The sequence below is a fragment of the Orussus abietinus genome, unplaced genomic scaffold, assembly GCF_000612105.2.
Source record: "Orussus abietinus isolate OABI.00-Male unplaced genomic scaffold, Oabi_2.0 scaffold10, whole genome shotgun sequence".
NCBI classification, from domain to species: domain Eukaryota; kingdom Metazoa; phylum Arthropoda; class Insecta; order Hymenoptera; family Orussidae; genus Orussus; species Orussus abietinus.
Window position 1 is genome coordinate 339,060 of NW_019396009.1, and position 18,556 is coordinate 357,615.

At 49.1% G+C, this 18,556-nt stretch overlaps 3 protein-coding genes across 7 annotated transcripts; 1 reads left to right on the forward strand and 2 right to left on the reverse strand.

Moving 5' to 3' along the window:
- Positions 1-544: 544 nt before the first annotated feature.
- LOC105699798 (host cell factor 1) lies at positions 545-10,577 on the reverse strand. Of its 4 annotated transcripts, none has more exons than XM_012425113.2 (9): positions 9,573-10,577; positions 8,052-8,759; positions 7,815-7,960; positions 6,209-7,621; positions 5,940-6,120; positions 4,487-5,838; positions 4,181-4,408; positions 3,715-4,099; positions 545-3,622 (listed from the first exon to the last, which is right to left on the reverse strand). In XM_012425113.2, the coding sequence occupies exons 1-9, from the start codon at positions 9,730-9,732 to the stop codon at positions 3,501-3,503; spliced, it is 4,695 nt and encodes a 1,564-aa protein (XP_012280536.1). In that variant the 5' UTR covers positions 9,733-10,577; the 3' UTR covers positions 545-3,500. The 4 variants fall into 4 exon arrangements, with proteins under 4 accessions (XP_012280536.1, XP_012280535.1, XP_012280534.1 ...); XM_012425112.2 differs by having other exon boundaries at positions 4,487-5,844; XM_012425111.2 differs by having other exon boundaries at positions 7,809-7,960.
- A 406-nt stretch (positions 10,578-10,983) lies between these two features.
- On the reverse strand, positions 10,984-17,987 carry LOC105699876 (coatomer subunit alpha). The gene is made up of 5 exons (XM_012425266.2): positions 17,597-17,987; positions 13,904-15,128; positions 12,866-13,813; positions 11,616-12,767; positions 10,984-11,540 (listed from the first exon to the last, which is right to left on the reverse strand). Exons 1-5 carry the CDS (start codon positions 17,674-17,676, stop codon positions 11,304-11,306), a joined length of 3,642 nt encoding a protein of 1,213 aa, XP_012280689.1. The 5' UTR covers positions 17,677-17,987; the 3' UTR covers positions 10,984-11,303.
- LOC105699877 lies at positions 15,529-17,300 on the forward strand. 2 transcript variants are annotated; one of them, XM_012425268.2, is made up of 3 exons: positions 15,529-16,104; positions 16,199-16,610; positions 16,763-16,918. In XM_012425268.2, exons 1-3 carry the CDS (start codon positions 16,075-16,077, stop codon positions 16,786-16,788), a joined length of 468 nt encoding a protein of 155 aa, XP_012280691.1. In that variant the 5' UTR covers positions 15,529-16,074; the 3' UTR covers positions 16,789-16,918. The 2 variants fall into 2 exon arrangements, with proteins under 2 accessions (XP_012280691.1, XP_012280690.1); XM_012425267.2 differs by having other exon boundaries at positions 16,199-17,300.
- Positions 17,988-18,556: the final 569 nt, after the last annotated feature.

Sequence of the window (18,556 nt, forward strand, 5' to 3'; positions counted from 1 at the left end):
TTACGTGTTTCTTTGATTCGTGTTTTTAAAAAAATTGTACTGGTACGATACTTCTTTTTACCCTTTCTCGTTTAGAAATCCACAAGAGTCGTATAAAGGCTGCTAAAACTACGAGATTTCGTTTTCTTTTGTAGCTAGAGATCTCTTTCGCGGCTAATCTAAACATGTAGGGCGAGTCTTGCGGACCGAGACTCTTCAAATCTGCTACTATCGTTGAAAAATATCCGCACACAAGACGAGAGGACATTTTGGTTCGATTTTATAAGTATTACACGTGGAAGGATACGCGCCTACGGTGATCGCTCCAAGACTGCAACCAGGACGATCGCTCGTTCCAATTCCCTTATTCGGTGTGGCAAGGCTCTTAAATTCACCATATTTAATTCCCCGCATGTGTATACGATCGTTTAATCAAAATAACGAATCCCTTTCAACGGGTTAATTATCTACTTCTCATCGGACACGACCAATCATCTCGGGACCGTCAATATGATGGATCCGACATTCGTCAAGTTGGTGGTGCTTCAATTCAATTTCTATAGCATTGGCTAAACATCGATTTCTTTTATTATCAATCGGCATGGATAAGATATCGATTTTTATAAACTCTTGGAAAACTATGAGTGTACGGTCGACGCTATGTACGAGGCTTTTGCCTCGGAGTAAAATCACGCCTTTCCTTGTTTAACGTCCCTCAAAATTCCCCGCAGTCGTACAGATCGATCATTCGATTCTACAAAATGACACAGACAGCATCGTCGGTCGTTTATCGGCGAGTAATTATTCTAGGGCGCGACGCACAGTGAGTGTCGAAATCTTGGTATTATCTGCTGCTCTTTTTCCAAAAACTTACAAGGAGGAAAACTCGAGCTTTAGGATAGTATGGTTCCCTTGCTTAAAGTTCTCCTTCGCGTGAAAAGTACGAAAGTTATCGGAAAACCGTCCAGCACAAGTTCGAAGGGGCTTCGATTCATTTAATGGGAAGTTTTCAACATCCCAATAATTTTGTGCTGGACGTTTCCGTTTTTTTTTTTTTTCGCTAGTAGGTTGGCGTACTTCCATTTTATCGAATTTGTAGAAAAATTTAAGCAGGGCTCGTCGCACATCATTACTGCCGAAGAAGAAACAGTTTTTGATCACCGGAGACACAGCACGGACAAGCGCATGAAACGTTTACGGCGACGTGTTGTAATAATTCCGTAAAACTGGATTTAGGTAATATACACGGTGGATCACTTGGCACTACCATGTTGGAAAGTTTCGATTCGAAAAAACATTACGCAATTTTTGGTCTGACCATTTACCGATGCGACGAATAATCAACAGTCCAGGTGAAAATGTTAAGCGATTCCCCGTGTATAATCAGAAGCCCTATACACGACGACCGTGAATTTTTATTAGTCAATCGAAAGTTGCATACGTGTAAAAGACTCACGAGGACTTAATTTTGCAGTACGCCCACCACCCAGGTTACGCGAAATTGTAAAACTTTCGGTACAAGAGTTAATCAATGCGTGGCCGAGTTAGACCCAGCTCTCCTTAATTCCTTAAATAATTACACAGCTTTAAAACCTACCAAATCCCCCCACGTATGCAAGATACCGATCCTTATCGATGTCATGGACTCGTTAAGAATCGATTACACGACACGGTCATCGTCCATACTGCTTCCCATAATAATTCCTATGTACATTTACGCTAGATTACCTCTATAAAAATCGCTAACTCGATAGGCACCCACATATCCTTAAAATGGTATATTACCTTTACCTCGACAAAATAGCATCATATTTTCGACAGTAATTTCGCGTTGGCATCTTATTTTTTTACAAGGGGAAGAAAAGACAACTAAATACTCGTTTGAGGATTTCGCCTTAAGTTAACGACACAAACACCTTTGCTAATATAAATTATTACGCTCCCGCATTTAAATAACTACAAATATATATATATGAGACATGGTACGACACGAGGCTTGTGTGTCAAATTGTTCATCGATGTGCTGCACCGTACATGCTGCCCTTGCATACTATGTACAATTCCAAATTCGACAGTAACAAAAGCGAGACGAATCGAGAGTAGCACCTATATATCCTTTTGCTAATCACGCGTGATATCCCGAAAAGGAAAACAACCACAGACGGATCTCGTTTCTCTTATGGCGGTAGATAAGTACACTCGAGTGTCGAGTTAAAATGAAAAAAAAAAATATATATATAGCATAGTGGTCGGCGTCAGGATTAACAAAAGATAACCGATCAACTTAAACCACAAACACTGTACACCGCCTTTCCGTTTGGTCCTGTATTTTTCATTTAAAAAGTAGTGCGCTTGATAAGACCATTGAAGGTTGTCATTACGTACATGGCTAGAGGAACAGGGTGCATTACGGTTCGCCAGAGGAAATCAGTAACAGACCTTACGGTTCCCAATATAAACCGGGTTTATTTCACCTCACCGACAAGAAGATCTACAGCTGTTTCGTCGACGCATCGTCCATGCCCTTCGATAAATCGTTTCATCTCAGAACCCTGCAGCATCCATCGACGACCACTCCTTGCTCTAAATTACGCACAGTCGTCGATACGTAAACAGTCCCAGACTAGACCCCAGCCCTCACAGCGTTAATAATCTCGGAGCAAGAAATGGCCGATGAAAAACGCTGGAGAACGGTCGCGATGGAAACGACGTGTCAAAAACGTCAGTCGGCGAAACAGTTGACGAGAACCGCTCATCGATGCACGCGTAGTCGATGAAATCACCTATTCCTGGTGAGCGGTGCCGAGCTAAAAAGGAGGAGAAAGAGTCACGGAGAGAAAGATCGAGAGAGAGAGAAGAGAGAAATCAGAGAAGTGCCTCGTCCTCGGTGTCTTCCTTATCCTCGAAGCGCAAGTCGACCCGCTCCCGCGGTGCGAACCCCTCTACAACGCCCTACAAATCCGTGATCGGCGACTCGCCTCGAAAATAACCAACTTACTTATTTATCAACGATATTAATGGATTCTTCTTTTTACAAATTCCCGGATCCGCGGGCGGTTCGACAAGCGAGGGTCGCGCGCCTTGGCGAAGGCCTCCACGGACGCGGGACTCCCTTATAAATTATCTCTCTTTCGCTAAGAACTCGCGTAGCACTCGACGTCGTCTCGCCGCGCGAGATCCGACAAACGTACCGACGACACGCAAAGGTCGTTACACTTTTTCCTTCTCCCTTTCTCCGAATATTTGTCACCATTTTACGTGCCGCCGAGGCGGACCTCCCTTCGGCCTCCCGACCTCTCGTCCACGATCGGCCCTCTCCTTATTTCTTCTTCTTCTTCCTCTCCTTTGAATCTCCCCGTGTCCCCACTCGAGACGACGTTGCATCCATGAGAGACGTTCCCGTCCTACTCGGGTGTACCGACAGAAATGAAACCGCGAATCGCGCTGCTCGAGAAGGACTCGAGGGGTTAGGAGGGCTGGGAAGGGAGGCTGTGCCCGGGCGAGGGAGCACGCGTTATAGCTCACGAGAAGTTGTCGCTCGCCGTTTCCGGTTTCACCCTCTTTTGGGGGGAGTTCGCCTGCGAACGAACGTCCGTGCCCGGTCGCTTCACCTGTGGATTGCTCTTAACGGCCGTGGTCGGGTCTGGAAGGATGGACAGGTCCAATTGACGACCCAGTTTACGAGTTGCATTCGCTCGATGGGAGACGAACAAAGTAGGACCAAGTTTTACGTACCTTGCAGCCACCTGACCTGGGTAGCGGGTCCGTATCCCTTGTCGTTTCGGGCAGCTATTCTGAATATGATGGCCGGCTTCGTGGTCATGTCCACGTGGGCCACGCTGAGAGTGTGGTTGGTCACCGAGCACGCGTTGGTGGGCCCGCAGTAGACCCTGATGAAGGCCAGCTGTGTCGGAGTCGTCGACACCGTCGTAGCCTCTCCGGCATTGTTCGACACCGCACTGGCACTTCTCACCGCCAGGTAAACCGAGTACTCCAATATGGGGCCGAGGTTACTTGGCGGGGGCTCCCAGGACAACTGGGCACCGTCCGCCGATTTCGAGATCTTTATCGCGCTCGGCGCACCCGGGAATCCTGGAAGGCAGGTCTTGAATGCCGACACCTGGAAAAGAACGACTCGGTTAACCGCTTTTCTAATCGCCTAACAGTGGTTCCGTTTAATCGACGGCTTCGAGATAATTACCTCGCTCCAGGCACTTCGACCGCAGCTATTCACAGCAGCCACTCTAAATTTATAGGCAGTGCCAGGTTCTAAAGGTACTTTGGTTCGTCCCTTGAATACGTCCGCTGACAACGGCTGCGTTATATCCAACGGTTCGTCCCCGGGTAAATAGTAATGTTGCACGGTAAAGGTAACTCCTTTCACGATACCCACGTCGTACCATTCGGCTTCCTTTTTCTCTTCGTCGGTCTGAAAACGTAAAGCAGACTCGTGAACGGTGTCCTTTGTTTAATCTACGGGTACTTCCAGGTCGACGTTCCGACTTACCGGTTCGAGTTTTGGTTTAACTGGTTGCTCGGCAGTTCCCAGAGCTGCCGTGGCGAGAGTAGTCAGGGCCGTGGAATCGTCTCTGGGTTCCGGGTCTTCGCTCTCCTTTTCCAGCTTGGAGTCTTGTTTCTTGACTTTAACGGCGAGGTCTTCCCTGCCGACGGACTTGGTGGTCAGTCTCAGCTGATTCAACGGAGACTCGGTTTCGCTGTCGGGCGCACCGATTCCATTGGCAACGGAGATCGGTATGTCGGGCTTGTCCTGTTCCATCGGTTCGTTGGCAGTCTCGATTTTAAACTGCATCACGGGGACCATCGCGGGTTCGGCTTCGGGCTCGCTATTGTCAGTCGGTGTGAGTGCATCCGTCACCATAGGCTCATCCCGAATTTCCGTTTTTATAGGGTGTTCCTCTTCTTTGGGAAGGTTCGACTCCGCCTCTTCCGCCTCGGAATCTTCCTTCTCTTCTTCGGGTTCGTCGTGCAAGGCGTGCATCCCTTGCGACGTGACATCGCCGTCGGTCGGCGTTTCCAGGCCGGACGGTTTGACGACCTCCGCAGGAGTTATCGTCGCGGCATCCTCGGAAGCTTCTTCGACTTTAGCTTCCTCGGTCTCGTTGCTATCCGCAACTGGTTCCGCATCTTCTCGAGGGGAATCCTCCTTTTCCGCGGGCAACTGGAGGGCGGAAAGTTCAGCCTTTACCGAGGCATCCTCGGAAGACTGCTCGCCGACTGTAGGCATGTCGCTTTCGCTGGGTGGTTCCAGCTCCTCGGGGTCTTCGGCAGCTACTTCGTCGTTGCTCGCTTCTATCTCGGTTGGTACCACCAGTGCTGGATCCGCACCGCTAACCGGGATCGTCGTCGGAGCAACTTCTGCAGTTTCTGCCCTAGGTGATACCTCCCCGGTCTCCTTGATCGCGGAATCTTCGGGGTGCTCCGTACTCTCCATGAAGAGGGCACTCGTCTCTTGTTCCGCCTCTTGAGATTCTTCGGCTTCGGCCAGAGGGGATTCCACGGGGTTTTGGACGGAAGGCTCCTCCTCCAACTCCGCGTTCTCGTTCTCGTCATCGGACAGCAGAAGATCGGCGGTACCGTCCACCTGAGGAATTACGAAGTTCCCGTCCCCATCCACTTGCATCGGCTCCCCGGCCGTCATTTGCGACACCAGGGTGGCAGCAGAGGCCGCTTCGTTGCCGTTGCAGCTCTCCTCGGCCTTCGCGTCGGCTCCGGTGTCATCCGTTGCCACCATGAACGACAACCCGCCCGATGATTCCTGGACAGGGTCTATCAAGCCTGCTTCGGCCGCCAGTGCCGCCAAGGCTGCGTCCGTCGTTGCCGGTCCGTCCGACGTCGAAGCTGTAACTTCCAAAAGTCACAATCACTCGTGGTCGTAAGAAAATCTGCGATCTGATTTAATTAACGAAACTAGCGAAAATTATCCCTAGACCGAGGCATACCTAGCGAAGCCGAAGGAGTCTTCTGGGAAGGAACGAACAGCATCTTGCTGGTGTCGATGGAATCACCGGTTCCTGCCGTGGTGACGATAGAACTGCTCGTGGGCATGAGAGTGACGGTCTTCGCTCCGATACCTCCAGACATCTGCAGAGTCACCGGCTTCCCGGAGACTGCAACGGTCTCCTACAACCGATGGCCAAGTTCCGATAAAAATGAAAACCAAAAGAAACGTGGATAAATTGCTCGGTATCCCGCCGAGTCAGGTACATACCGGAGCCTTCTGAATCTGCGGAACCGTTACCAGCTGACTCTTTCCAGGATTGAAAATCGCCTGCTGACTGCCCTTCGTGGCGATGGTCACGGTCTTTGGGACTCCGCCCTGGCCGGGCACGGTAATGGTGATGGGTTTACCTGCGGTGCCGCCTCCCATGGCACCGGAAGACACCACGATCATCTTGACTCCTTGCTGGTTTGCCACGTGATTGGTGGCGGATAAAGGAAGGACGTTAACGGGAGTGGTGATGTTGCCGCCTTGACCGGAGCCAGCTTGAGAGGTGGTCACTGCTTGGACGGCTCTCAGCCCGGACCCAGTGGTCACAACGATGATCTGATTGGTCCTCCCTACTAGGCCCCCGTTTCCTCCGGGCTTGGTGATCATGATGGTCTGCTTGCCAGTGATGCTCTGACCTTTGCTCATCGCTACGATGCTCGAGGTCTTCATGGTCGTGAGAATCTTCGACCCGGCTACCGTGTTCGGGTTGACCAGTCTGAGTATCGTGGGTCCCTGGTTTAGGGGCTTCGCCCCGGCAGCCTGGACGGTCTTTCCTGGAATCAGACTGACTTTGGGTACGGTGGCTACCATGCCTTGGCCGGTCTTGAGCAGGTGCACGATCTGCGGCTGGCCCGTGATGTTTTGCCCGGGTTTCTGGAGAATGATCTGTTTGCTCTGCTGGGGCGAAGCCGTGCGCAGGACCGTGGCTCCGGGCGCCGCGAACCTGATTTGTTGACCCGGCTGGACGTTCTTCATCCTTATCGCGTTGCCTGCCGTAGGGGGCAGTATCGGCACGTTGTTCATACTGATCTTCGGGGTCGCGGCAGCGGCCGCTGCGAGCGCCGCGATCCCAGACATGGCGCTCGGCGACTGACCGGCCGCGGTCGTGGTAGGAGGCGTCGGGGCAGGAGTTTGCTCCGGATTGGCGGCAACCTGGGGAGTCGTGACCATGGGAGAGCGAATTCGTATCAGATTGCCAGCCACCCTCGGGGTCAATGGACTCGCCGGTTTCGTAACCGCCGGAGACGTCGATACGGGCTTTTGTACGGGGCTCGGCACTGTGGTCTGCTGTATCCTAACCGGGGTCTGAGGTATCGTCGCTTTCGCGAGGGTTGGCGTCGATGGAAGGGACGCCACGGTCGTTGTCGGCGGGGTGGTGGTCACTGGCACCGGTATTGCGGTCGCTGCCGACGTTGGAGTCGTCGATGGCACGCTCGCAGGCGCGTTACCCGCCGGGAAGGAGCCTGTCGCCGGCGGCATGTCGTACTTCTGGATCTGCAAGATGTAGTACTGGGCGGAAGGTGTCGCCGTCCAACTCACTTCCAGAGATTGGGTGGACGCTCGGACCAACTGGACGCGGGACGGGGCCGGGGGTTTGCTGACCTCCAGATACCAAAGGTCCTTACAGCATACCTGAAAGTGGTCGTCGTGGATATCGGTACGGCGTCGAGCGATCGCGCGTGTACTCGTATTTATGCATACATCGACTCATGTAAAGGGATGATGGAGAATCGCAAACTCAGTCCATCAGTTGGTATACAGCATGTTACACTCGGCACGCATCCTGATGAAGAGTTAATAGAAAGCGATAAAAACTAACCCTAACCTGGTTGTTCCATGCTTTGCGGTAACCATCTCTCCCAGACCATACGTAGAGCCTGCTGTGTACTCCGACTGCACAATGACCAGCACGAGCACGGGGAACGTTTTCTTCCAGGGAGTCGACGGTCAACTGCTCCCACGTTAGGGTCTCTAAAGCATGACAAAGGATTTCCAATTATTGGGTACCGTGGAGTATCTTAAACATTTTATAATTCTTACAGCGATAAGAATTCGAGCTTACCCAAGTTCAGGCAAGCGAGGGTGCTGGTACATTTCCACTCTTTTTCGTGCGTTGCCACTTTAACGTCGTCAACGACCAGGGGCACCCAGCCTCCGAAAACGTACATACGATGACCTATCAACGTAGCCGTATGGAGGGACCGTGGCAATGGCGTTGGACCGTGCACTACGGGCTTGTTCCAAGTCATCGAGTCGACGTCAAGGAACCACAAATCTCCCAAGCGGCAACCACTCATACCACCGTAAATAACTAGGCAGGATTTTCCTGTATTGCGATCGGTGTAGGCCACTCCTGTGTGCGACTCCCTTGGCGGAGGAGCATGTCCATGCGTCTGAGGAACCTCCCAAGCCGTTGCACCATTAGGGAGAAGCTCCAGGGTATATAGGTCATTCAAGTATCTCGGTATGTTGTTCTTGGGATCGTCACTGTCATTGGCTAGTCCTCCGAAGAGGAAAACTCTGTTACCGATCAGAGTGAAACTGTGCCCCAATCTTGGACATGGCGGTGGGTCGTGCTTCGGGGGTTTGGGTTTTAGTCTCTTCCACTCCCACCTGCTCGCTTGTAGTTCATAAAGTTCATTAGAGTATTTACCATACTCAACCATGCCACCGAATACCAGGATACGGGTGCCATCCACGACAAATCCATACGCGGCACACCCAGGTGGAATGTCTCCTTTCGTCGAAGGGACAAACCATTGGTTCGTGGCTGCAAAATATAGTCAGGAAATTTCACATTAAAAATATTCGCCTAGAAAAAGCGCATAGAATTTTTTCTACATCGTCATTAAAATACTTTCAGTATTTTTTATCTCAAAATTGATAAAACGCATTGGCATCGGGGGGGAGGAGGACAATTTAAAAACCGCGCGCGACGTTTAGTCGTTCCGCGCATGAACGCGACGCTCTCGAATTGGAAGCAAGGGCATCAATTCGTGCAGCTCGCGTGCGCGCGGAACCAGTCAGCGCCGCGTTCGTAAACTCTTTTAACTCGGAACCACCTAAGCCCTCGCGTAATTTGTCCTTTTACAAAAACGAGAGGCTGGAATTCGAAGCCAAAAGTAAGGCTCCGAGTCAAAAAAGCAACGTTCGCGGCCACAGGCGCACCCAAGGACGAAGAAGCCACAGGGGGAGGGTGAAGAACCAGAAGGAGAAACGAAGCGCGAACGTGGAACGTCGGGAAACGCGAGGCGCCGATTGGCGGAGAAGGGGAAGCGATCAAGATGGCCGCTCCCGCGCGCACAAACACGAAAAATGTCAGATCGGCCACGATCCCGAGCCCGGATATGCGAAACCGAGGCTCGGCCCGGGCGGAAAAGGAGTGCGCGATCGGCGCAACGCGGAAACCCGGGAGAAATCGAGTCGCAAGCGAGAAATGCACCGAGGGCGTCCATTAATCCGCCGTCCCCGGCCGGTGACGGTCTTGTCAACGCGTGCGGCCATCTTGGATCGCGGGAGAGACAGGAAAACGGCGCGGGCATCGGGAACCGAGGCGCGCCTCGGCTCGTGCGCTCTAACCTACCCGTATTGTAGACATGAAGCTCGTCGACGATGCCCTCGTTACCGCCGCCGAAAACGACCATGAGATCCTTAATGGCGACGGCCCTGTGCCCGTGTCGGGGTCTAGGCTGGGGCCCGGTGGGATTCGTGATCCGCTTCCACATTAACATGGGTGCCGCCATGTTGACCCTCGATCACATCATTTTTTCATCACGCCGTATATACTCCGCGAGCGCGCTACCCTCGGAGCACGGGAGCGCAAAGTACCCGGACGCGGTGCCCGCGCGGGGTCACCTCGGCCGTCGGGGCGAATCTCGCGTATTCGCGCAGCTCCGATCCGGGCCAAGAGAGAACCTCGCCGAAGGTTCGTAAACTCGCTCGGGGATGGCACTCTCACCGGGCTCGGGGGCCTCGGGTGGCGGCCCGCGTCGCCGAACCTAACCTTAACGGCCCCGAGGGCGAGTTCCGCGGAGGGGGCAAGGAACCGTCAGGCGCGGCCCGGTCGAAAATCCCGAGCGCCGCGGAGGAACGCGATTGGCTCTCGACCCGGAGAGGTTACCGGGGGGTCCGCGACTCCGCCGGGGAGCGAGGATCCCTCTATTTACGCGGGACCGCGGGCCCTTCTCGATGTCGCATCCGTCCAATGGGCGTCGATTTCGCGGCCGGCGGGGAACCCGACCCGATTCTCGCTTCCGGCTGCCGTGGACGGTTTGTTTGCACGGTCGAGGTTATGAGCGCAGACGGCGCGTTATGCGGCGTGTTATGCGGCGGGACGGGGCACCCTTGGGCCTTGGGTCTCGCGCGCGTCAAGCGAGGAAACGCGGCGCCCTCTTCTATCACTGGCACGCTCGTCCGTCTCACTCCGCGACATACGAATTTCGGGGAACGATCGCCGGTACGCGACGCGCGAGCCTGGCGGACCACGGGACGCGAGCTCGCCGCTGCCGATGGAAGCGCGGTTCAGCGCGGTTCTTTGATCAGCAGTTTGACGGCACGCACTAGCGGCCCCCACGATCCGCATCCACCATTGCGCGCTACTTGCGTCGGCAACAACTGACCGTGCGGACTACCAACCCGTCCCGAGCGTGGGTCTGGGGACTTTTCGCCGCGAGCCAGCCTGGGCCGTGCATGCACCTTGGCGGCGGCAACCGATTCCATTGGCTGTTGCGACGGTTGCGAACGTAACATGGCGGCGCGTCGCAACTCTCAAGTCTTAAGTTACGTTAGCAATTTTTAACGTTATTTTCTTAAGAGTTTTTGACGGAATTAATTCGAGTAGAAGGCTATCGATAGCTATCGAAATGTACCTGGACTAGTTTTCATGTTTCGTTCCACGATTAAAATAACCAGGGTGTCGGAGTACGGCCACTAGGCGACAATGGCGAAACTCGGGACAAAAAGACCGTTTACTGCTCTCTGGATAAATGCAGTCATGGGCGTAACTTTAAATCGTTTTAATTTCTAACGTTAAGCAAAGAATACAGAAGTCTTCTGCATTTTTTGCGTTAACACATCTTATCGTTAAGGAGAAGTTATACAAAAATAACTCATAGTTTTTACTTCATTTTACAAATAGCATAAAAATCATTAAACGTATTTATATTCCGATAGGATAAGCGCCTGACGTACCTACATTGCTAATTTATTAACACTGACTTTTATACCAACTAATACGCTTAATCTGTTAATGCTGATTTTTTTTAGCCATAACATCAAATGGACTTAATCAGTTTCCACCAATAAAAGAAATCAATTATCGAAATTGCAATAAGCTTATTCGTAAACCGACGCATTCCTTTCCAACTAATGCCACTTCGCATACGGTACAAACGGTATCTTTAAATCGTGGTTGATATTTAGCTCCGCAAAGTGGACATTTGACTTCTGGTTTCCCTCTGTAAATTGGCGTGTAAGTGCTGGCGCACAATGAGAAAGGATTGTGCTCGTCGTATGCGAGTTGATGTTCGTCGACTGGGTTTTTATCGCATGCCTAAAAAAAAATTAAAAACAGTAATTAAAAATAAATTGTTAACGTTATTGTTTAAAGTCTATATGGAATACTCACCTGTAAGATTTTTCTCACTTGTTGTGCTACTTCCGCTCTAGGTCCCAATTCTAAAAGTCTCCTTGCAAATGACGATGCCATTTTATAATTTTTCAACTTAAAGAACATATTGACCGCGGTCCTCAAGGTGAGTATTTGATGCACCGGTTGAAGATTGCAATGAGTGAAATATGCAGCCATCTCGCAAACTCTCTTTTGTTCAGCCAACGTAGTCTTGGGTAGATTCTTTCGTTGCGTTTCCATTTTCAATCCTAGTATATACTCTCGACAGATTTGAATCAGCTGTGTGGCTTCGGCAATGTCTTGTCTAGTATCGACAACTAACAAGGGCACGCTTAATAGGATCGCTTGCAATTTTTCTATCGCTTCTCCGAACTTTCCACCAGTAGTAAGTTGGTAGCACACTTGCAGTCTTTGCACCAAATCTGTCAAACGCAGTCCTACAGCTGGTAGTCCGGTTTTCGGCGTTGCATCTTTCCAATTTCTCTGTGGAAACGCATAAAGCGATGGAATGTTTGGAAGACACGCGAATGACGTGCGCGAACGAGCGTACGTGTTCAGGAACAGCGATTCGTAAGCACTGAACTCGACAATGCCAACTTGATCACTGAGTAAGGCGAAAGCTGATTCAAAGGAACCAGCTAATACATGATCGACAGCTAGCTGGGAATTGTTGATCCAATGTTGAGTCGCTGGGATTCCTTTCGTCGGAGGAGAGTAATATCCATCTTCCGTAGCAACAACATTGGACTCCAATTCTGGAGGTAGATCCAGGTCTTCCACGTCCCAACCAGGATTTTCCTCACCTTCGACTTCTGGCTGTGCTTCGCCACCTTCTTCGTCATCTAATCCTAGCTCGTCTTCGTTACCCCAGCCTTCGACAGGACCCGTGTCCTCCTCCGGTGCCAGAGCTGCAGCGACCTGACTCTTGCCTCTGGACATCATAGCACCTTCGAAGAAGCCCTTCGATACCGTCAGCAATGGCCAATTGTTCTCTGCCTGTTGAACCGGGACAGGTGGTCTCAAGTACATCGCTCCCTTTTCAAGATCGGACAGTTCATCCTTCATAGATTCATATTGCGAATCGTCATCCTCATTGGAGATGCCATGGATCTTTTCGGTTACATACGCCAACGACGTCTGACCAGAGTTCTGTTCAAGGAAACATACGTAGCATTAAAAAAAAAAAGTACACTGTATCTGAAATTGAAACATATATACAACCCAGCAATTTTTAATAAAATACATACCCGCAGGATTTTCGCTCGTTCATAAATATCTCCTAAAAGTAAACTTCCTTGGTACTGTCCGGAGACGTCTTTCCGAATTTCGGCGATCTTCGTCATCTTGCGTAGCTTGTCTAGGTTGCCTGTGATCAGATACAGGAATGCCAGTTTTTCAAAGTTCTTCGTCCTCTGATAGCACATCTCGACAACCTGATGATTTCCCTGTAAAAGCGCGGCCTGAGCCAAGCTCTCCCAGCAAGCTTTCTGATCCAAAGTTCTCGCGGCTTCCAGGGCGACTTCGATGTTGCCGCACTCCAAAGCGAGTCCGAATCTCGTCTTCTCGTCCTTGACAAAGTGCAGAGCGACCTCGGGATAGCCTTTCTGCTGCAAATAAGCGATGATCGACTGACCCACGAGGTTTGCGGTGCGAACCATGTGCAAGACCTCCTCGTACTTTCTGTTGATTAAAGCTAGCTTGAACTTGTACTCGGTGGGGTCGATCCTCAGGATCCTCGGTCTGCATTCTCTATCCAGGCAGTACACCTGATTTCCCTTCACTCTGGTCACGTAAATCGGCAGATCCAGAGTGCGAATAATTCCATGATCTCCGTTATAAATCGCGTACTTGATGTGATTGCTGGTCGTATAAATAAATACTCCCGAGTCGTCCCAAGCACCGGACTTGACTCGAGTGTTCTCGTGAATCGAGCACAAGGACTCCAGCTTCCTGTTGCAAATATTCACGGTATGCTTCGCCAACAGAGCCACGTGAGACATGTCGTTTGCCCAGACCACGTAGCGACACTTTGAGATTTTTACTTCGGCCAGGGTCCTCTTCTGCTGCACGTCGAAGAGAATTACCTGATCCGCGTCGCGAAGCAGCAGCATCCCGGTACCCGCGTAGAATATCTCGTCGCAGTTCGGGATCTGCACCTTCTTCGTGACCTCGTTCTTCAAGTTCTTGATGACCAGCTGAAAGAAATGGAAATTAATTATGATTTCATTATTCACGGGATACCGTAAAGCATGCGAAGTTAATCTCCTTGGTCAAATCAAACATACGGAATACCCCCTGTCGAGCACGGCGAAGCGGTTTCTGGCGACCCAGATGGCGGTCACTCCGGAAGCCCTCTTCGTCTCGGGATCGCTGCTGGAATCCCCATCTCGAGGGATCATGTACAAGTCGTACGTGCTGTTTTCGATATTGGACGGCAATTTCGTGCAGATCAACACGGCGTTCTCCGCCTGATTGTACGAGAGACTGTAAGCAGGAATCTTGCCACCTCCTCTGATGGGCATGACCGAGGTATCCTTCGAGGTGGTAAAATCCAGCTTCCGCAGATACCTCTCCTTCACGTAGTACAATAAATTTCCATACACCGCATAGGCCGGTCGTTCCCTTTCCAACTTAAAGATGATCATGCCGGTATCGTGGCCGGCAGCGAATAGATTCAAGGTCGGATGAGCCGCGAGGACCCAGAACCTCTCATGCTCCCTTCTGAAGGTGTGCAGGCAGGTGCGCTTGGCGGTATCCCAGACTCTGATGCTCTTGTCCTCGGAGTTCGACAGGATCAAATCCTGTCTGGGATGGAACAGAACGCAGGAGACGTTGTTGTAGTGGCCTCTGCAGGTGTCCACCTCCCAAGCCTTCGTGTCGTTCATCCGCCACATTTTGATCTGTCGATCATCGGCACCCGAGACTATCAAAGGTAAGTTGGGATGAAAGCAGGCCCAATTGACGCCGCGATCGTGACCTTCGAGCACGTGTTTAACGACTGCATCCGCTTGGCCGAACAGGTCGGTGGCCCCTGGGTTCTTCAGGTGGTCCTCGAGTCCTCCGGGACCAGGGGCCACGTTCTTCTTGCGCAACCCTGAGATGTCCCACACCCTGACGGTCTGGTCCAGGGACGCCGAGACGATGATGTCCTCCGAGTGATGGAACTGGGCGCACATCACGTAGTGATTGTGCCCCGTTAACACGCAGATGCAGGTACGACTCTGCCAGTTCCAGATGCGGATCGTCTGGTCGTCGGACGCCGAGAGGATCCACGGGTACTCGTGGTGGAACATGGTGGTCCTGATGTAGTCCAAGTGGCCCATCAGGGTGAAGATGCACCTGCGCTGGGTGTAGTTCCATACCTTGATTTTGTAATCGTCACCTCCCGATACGAACAGCGGTTGCTGATTGTGGAAGCAGATACCTCGTACGGGGCCATCGTGCTCGTCGAATTTGTCCAGCAACGTGCACATGCGATAGTCCCACAGTTGGATAACTCCATTGTGCAAACTAAAAAAAAGAATTAAGGAAATGAAAATAACTTGATTTTGTGCCATATGGAGCATGAGCGGATCTCTCGTGGCAAATCGAATTACCAATTGATTTTGGCAAACCCATCGATAAACGGGTGCAAATAATAGACGACTTTCTACGTGAATAATTGCGATAACAATGAGATGAAATCGCGATAACTTATAATCGATGTGCAGTAACAATTTCTTATAGGTAGGCGCCCTCTCAAAATTGATGCAGACTTAAACGGTAGAGGTGAAAGTGCTTCTTCCAGTTTTGAGCGTTACCGCCTGCAAACCACGCCCATGGAACTTTATCCTCTTTTCATATACATTAACACTTGAGATTCATGGACAGAGAATAACGTAGGAGCAGTAAAAAATGCAGTCGAAGGCCGAGCAAGTTAAAATGGGAGAGTCCGTTAATCTAATCTTTATACATATTGAGCTGGATATAATTTACGCAATTAAGTTACAATAATGTGTCCGTGACGTACAAGTCGTCCTATATTTTTTTTCAAGGATTATAGAGCACGTAATCGTTTAAATTATATGCGACAACTTAAGACGCTCCTAAAAATAAAACTGACTCCAATTTTTTTGTCAATTAATCGGTATTAAAGGAAGGGATTATTTGATTTAGATTTGTATCGCGGTAATAAGCCGGTAAAATAATTAGGTAGGCGTGCGTAATTACTTACAAACATAAGCTTGAATAATTTTTAAGAAATAATCGGGTATGAGAAAAAGGACAAACCAAGGATCGAAGGAGAGCCCCAGGCTACGTATAAAAATTCAGGTCAATGCGTGAGGAGCCCGAATTGTGTATGTTACAAAACTGGTGGGGTAAGAACCACTAAGTCTATATAGATCGGTCAAAAAATCGCAGAGCCTTTACTTCTTTCGGTGATTTCGTTCGATTTGACAACCATACGTGTTTAAAGATGACAGTGTTTTACCACACCGTGATTTTCGTAAGTAACATTATGGTAATTTACTTTATGAAACATACTGTGCTGTTTGGAATCACGCCAGCAATTTTTTATTGATACATTTTCATTATCTCAGATTATTCTAGCAATCTCCAGATCGATAGCAGTCCTCGATATCCCATATGAAGGATTTGGTGACCCATCCTCGAGCACCCCTACGTTTATCTATAGTTCTCAAGAACCAACTGCAATTTTTCGTGGTTATTCATACACGATCGATGACTCGACAGGCGGAAACAGCAGAGTATTCTTTGTCGTTGGTCCTGATTCATTCGATCAAGTAAAAATAGAGGTCACAAGAACGCAACCCACTCAAAATGTTAAGAGTGTTACCTTGAATGGAGCTACCGAAGACACAAAGTCTTTAAAAAATGAAACATCAACAGTTTTGAGCGAAAACTCTGAGAAACCTGATAAAGTATCGACTATGGACGAAAATTCCAAAATGGTAGAAAAATCTGCTGAGCCAGCATCAAAAGAAGCAGGAAGTAAGCAGATCGATCAACAGTTGCTGTCATTTCAACAGCCGTATCCTATTTTCCGATTCAATTTTCCCCAGGCCCAGTATCCGGGTCTTTTTTCTGGATTTTATGAAACACCAAGTGATTTAACAAATCAATTTTATTCTCTATACAATCAGGACTTCTTGCACGTAAATGGCGGTGACCAAATTTATCTGAAGAGTACTCCTTACATCCAGTCTTTGTACAGTTCGTTCGTACCACTTGCTTATCAACATTCACAGTTCGGACCAGTTGGGAACACCTTTAATGGATTATTCCAAAGTGATAAGAAAGAAAATGGGGATGGTCAAATTTTGAATTCCAAGGACCAAGAAATCAATGGAAAGGTGAAACCTGTCACAATGATCAGTGAAAAGAAATCTTTGGATGAGAAGGTGATGTCATCGACAACCGAGGCAAAAACAGTGAAGGAAGCTACTACGGTTTCCGCAGAAATTACTTCCATGGCAGCAGAAATGAATGGCAAATCTAATTCTCAGGAAAATTCGAAAACCGAATAAATGACAATAAGCGAATTTAGACTTGATTGACCGAGACTGTGCACATAAACAATGGAATTTTGAAAATGGAAAATCTTGATATCCAAAAATGTACATAATATTGTTACAAAACCTTGATTGCTATAATTACAATACAGGTTTTTTAAGAAGGGTGGCAGGGTAATAATAATTTGTTTAACGTAATTACTTGTGGTATTGAAATTATTTCTTAACGCACTAGTAACACCCAAGGCTTTATCAGTTATTACTTTTTCACTGTAAGTTCATTAGGTTATGTCGTCATTTCAACAAATCATTTAATTATACATTTAATCGTAATATATGCTTTACTTAAAACAAACTGCACTAATTTGAAACAAAGTAGCCTCCACGTTCTACCTTAAGGATCAATTGTTAAAAGGATAGCAGCAACAATTGGGAAAATAAAAAGTAATCGAAACGCGTGCTTACCTGGCGAGAACCCACGGGCGTTTAGGGTGGAAAGAAAGGCCTTTTACACGAGCCGACTTCGTCTCGAATTTGGTTAACATGTTGAATGTATTTTTCGATAATTAAATTGAAACCTCATAACCTCCCTCAAATAATCGCAGCGACACGTCACTCGGCTAACTCGAGCCACGAGTCAATTCGACACAATCGGTATAGAGGGGCAGCACTTCCATGCATTCGGATTTATATCCGAGCGCCATCTCCACTCGGAGAAATTCCTTTTCACGAAATAAATCACTGGAAGCGTCGTTCAAACTCATAGGTTGCCCTCAAAGATTTTTCTAATACGATAAACCAGAGATGGGTAACGACGCGTCACTCGATGTTTCCGACGAATATCACGTAGAATAAGTAATTTACTATAATTAACTACGTATATTTCCAAAGGTATTTCATTTACCCAGCCTGCGATAAACCATGAATTGCCGGCACTGCGGCCAACATTCAAGCACTGAATTGAAACCAAAAATCCATGTTGCAAGCTGTTATCCCCTCTCCCTTGACACTCTGTCGCAGCACGCGGTGCCCTCTGATTGGTCAGGGTCGAATATCACCAGCGCGTGGTTCCACTCCACGATCTCTGATAGGTGCACGCAAAACCAATCTACTGACACCAACAATGCCTCATTCTTTATCCCTACTCCGTCATCCCGATACCCGTCCCAGATTTTTTCTTAAAACAAAATTACTAAAGCGTGGTATCATAAAATAAAATATTTTCTTATATTTAAAAACCTTAAAACATCTTTCGGAATATATGACGCTTCTCATGCAACTATGCATTTTTGCAGTCTGATGGGAGGATAACACAGTCTTTTATCGTCACTGCATATGCGAGCAGTCTAGTGCGAGGAATATGGAGAGGTCTCTTGCTTCCTCCCTTGACCCCTTCTGACGAGAAACCTGATGAGATATTCTCGT

Excerpts from the sequence above, each read along its gene's own strand:
- LOC105699798 (XM_012425110.2), bottom strand. The coding sequence starts at position 9,732 with ATGGCGGCACCCATGTTAATGTGGAAGCGGATCACGAATCCCACCGGG. Across the intron at positions 8,760-9,572 it reads GCTTCATGTCTACAATACGG|CCACGAACCAATGGTTTGTC; the intron begins GTAGGTTAGAGC and ends TATATTTTGCAG. Across the intron at positions 4,100-4,180 it reads GTCGAAGTGCCTGGAGCGAG|GTGTCGGCATTCAAGACCTG; the intron begins GTAATTATCTCG and ends GTTCTTTTCCAG.
- LOC105699876 (XM_012425266.2), bottom strand. The coding sequence starts at position 17,676 with ATGTTAACCAAATTCGAGACGAAGTCGGCTCGTGTAAAAGGCCTTTCT. Across the intron at positions 15,129-17,596 it reads CGCCCGTGGGTTCTCGCCAG|TTTGCACAATGGAGTTATCC; the intron begins GTAAGCACGCGT and ends TCTTTTTTTTAG. Across the intron at positions 12,768-12,865 it reads AACGAGCGAAAATCCTGCGG|AACTCTGGTCAGACGTCGTT; the intron begins GTATGTATTTTA and ends TTCCTTGAACAG.
- LOC105699877 (XM_012425267.2), top strand. The coding sequence starts at position 16,075 with ATGACAGTGTTTTACCACACCGTGATTTTC. Across the intron at positions 16,105-16,198 it reads TTTACCACACCGTGATTTTC|ATTATTCTAGCAATCTCCAG; the intron begins GTAAGTAACATT and ends TCATTATCTCAG.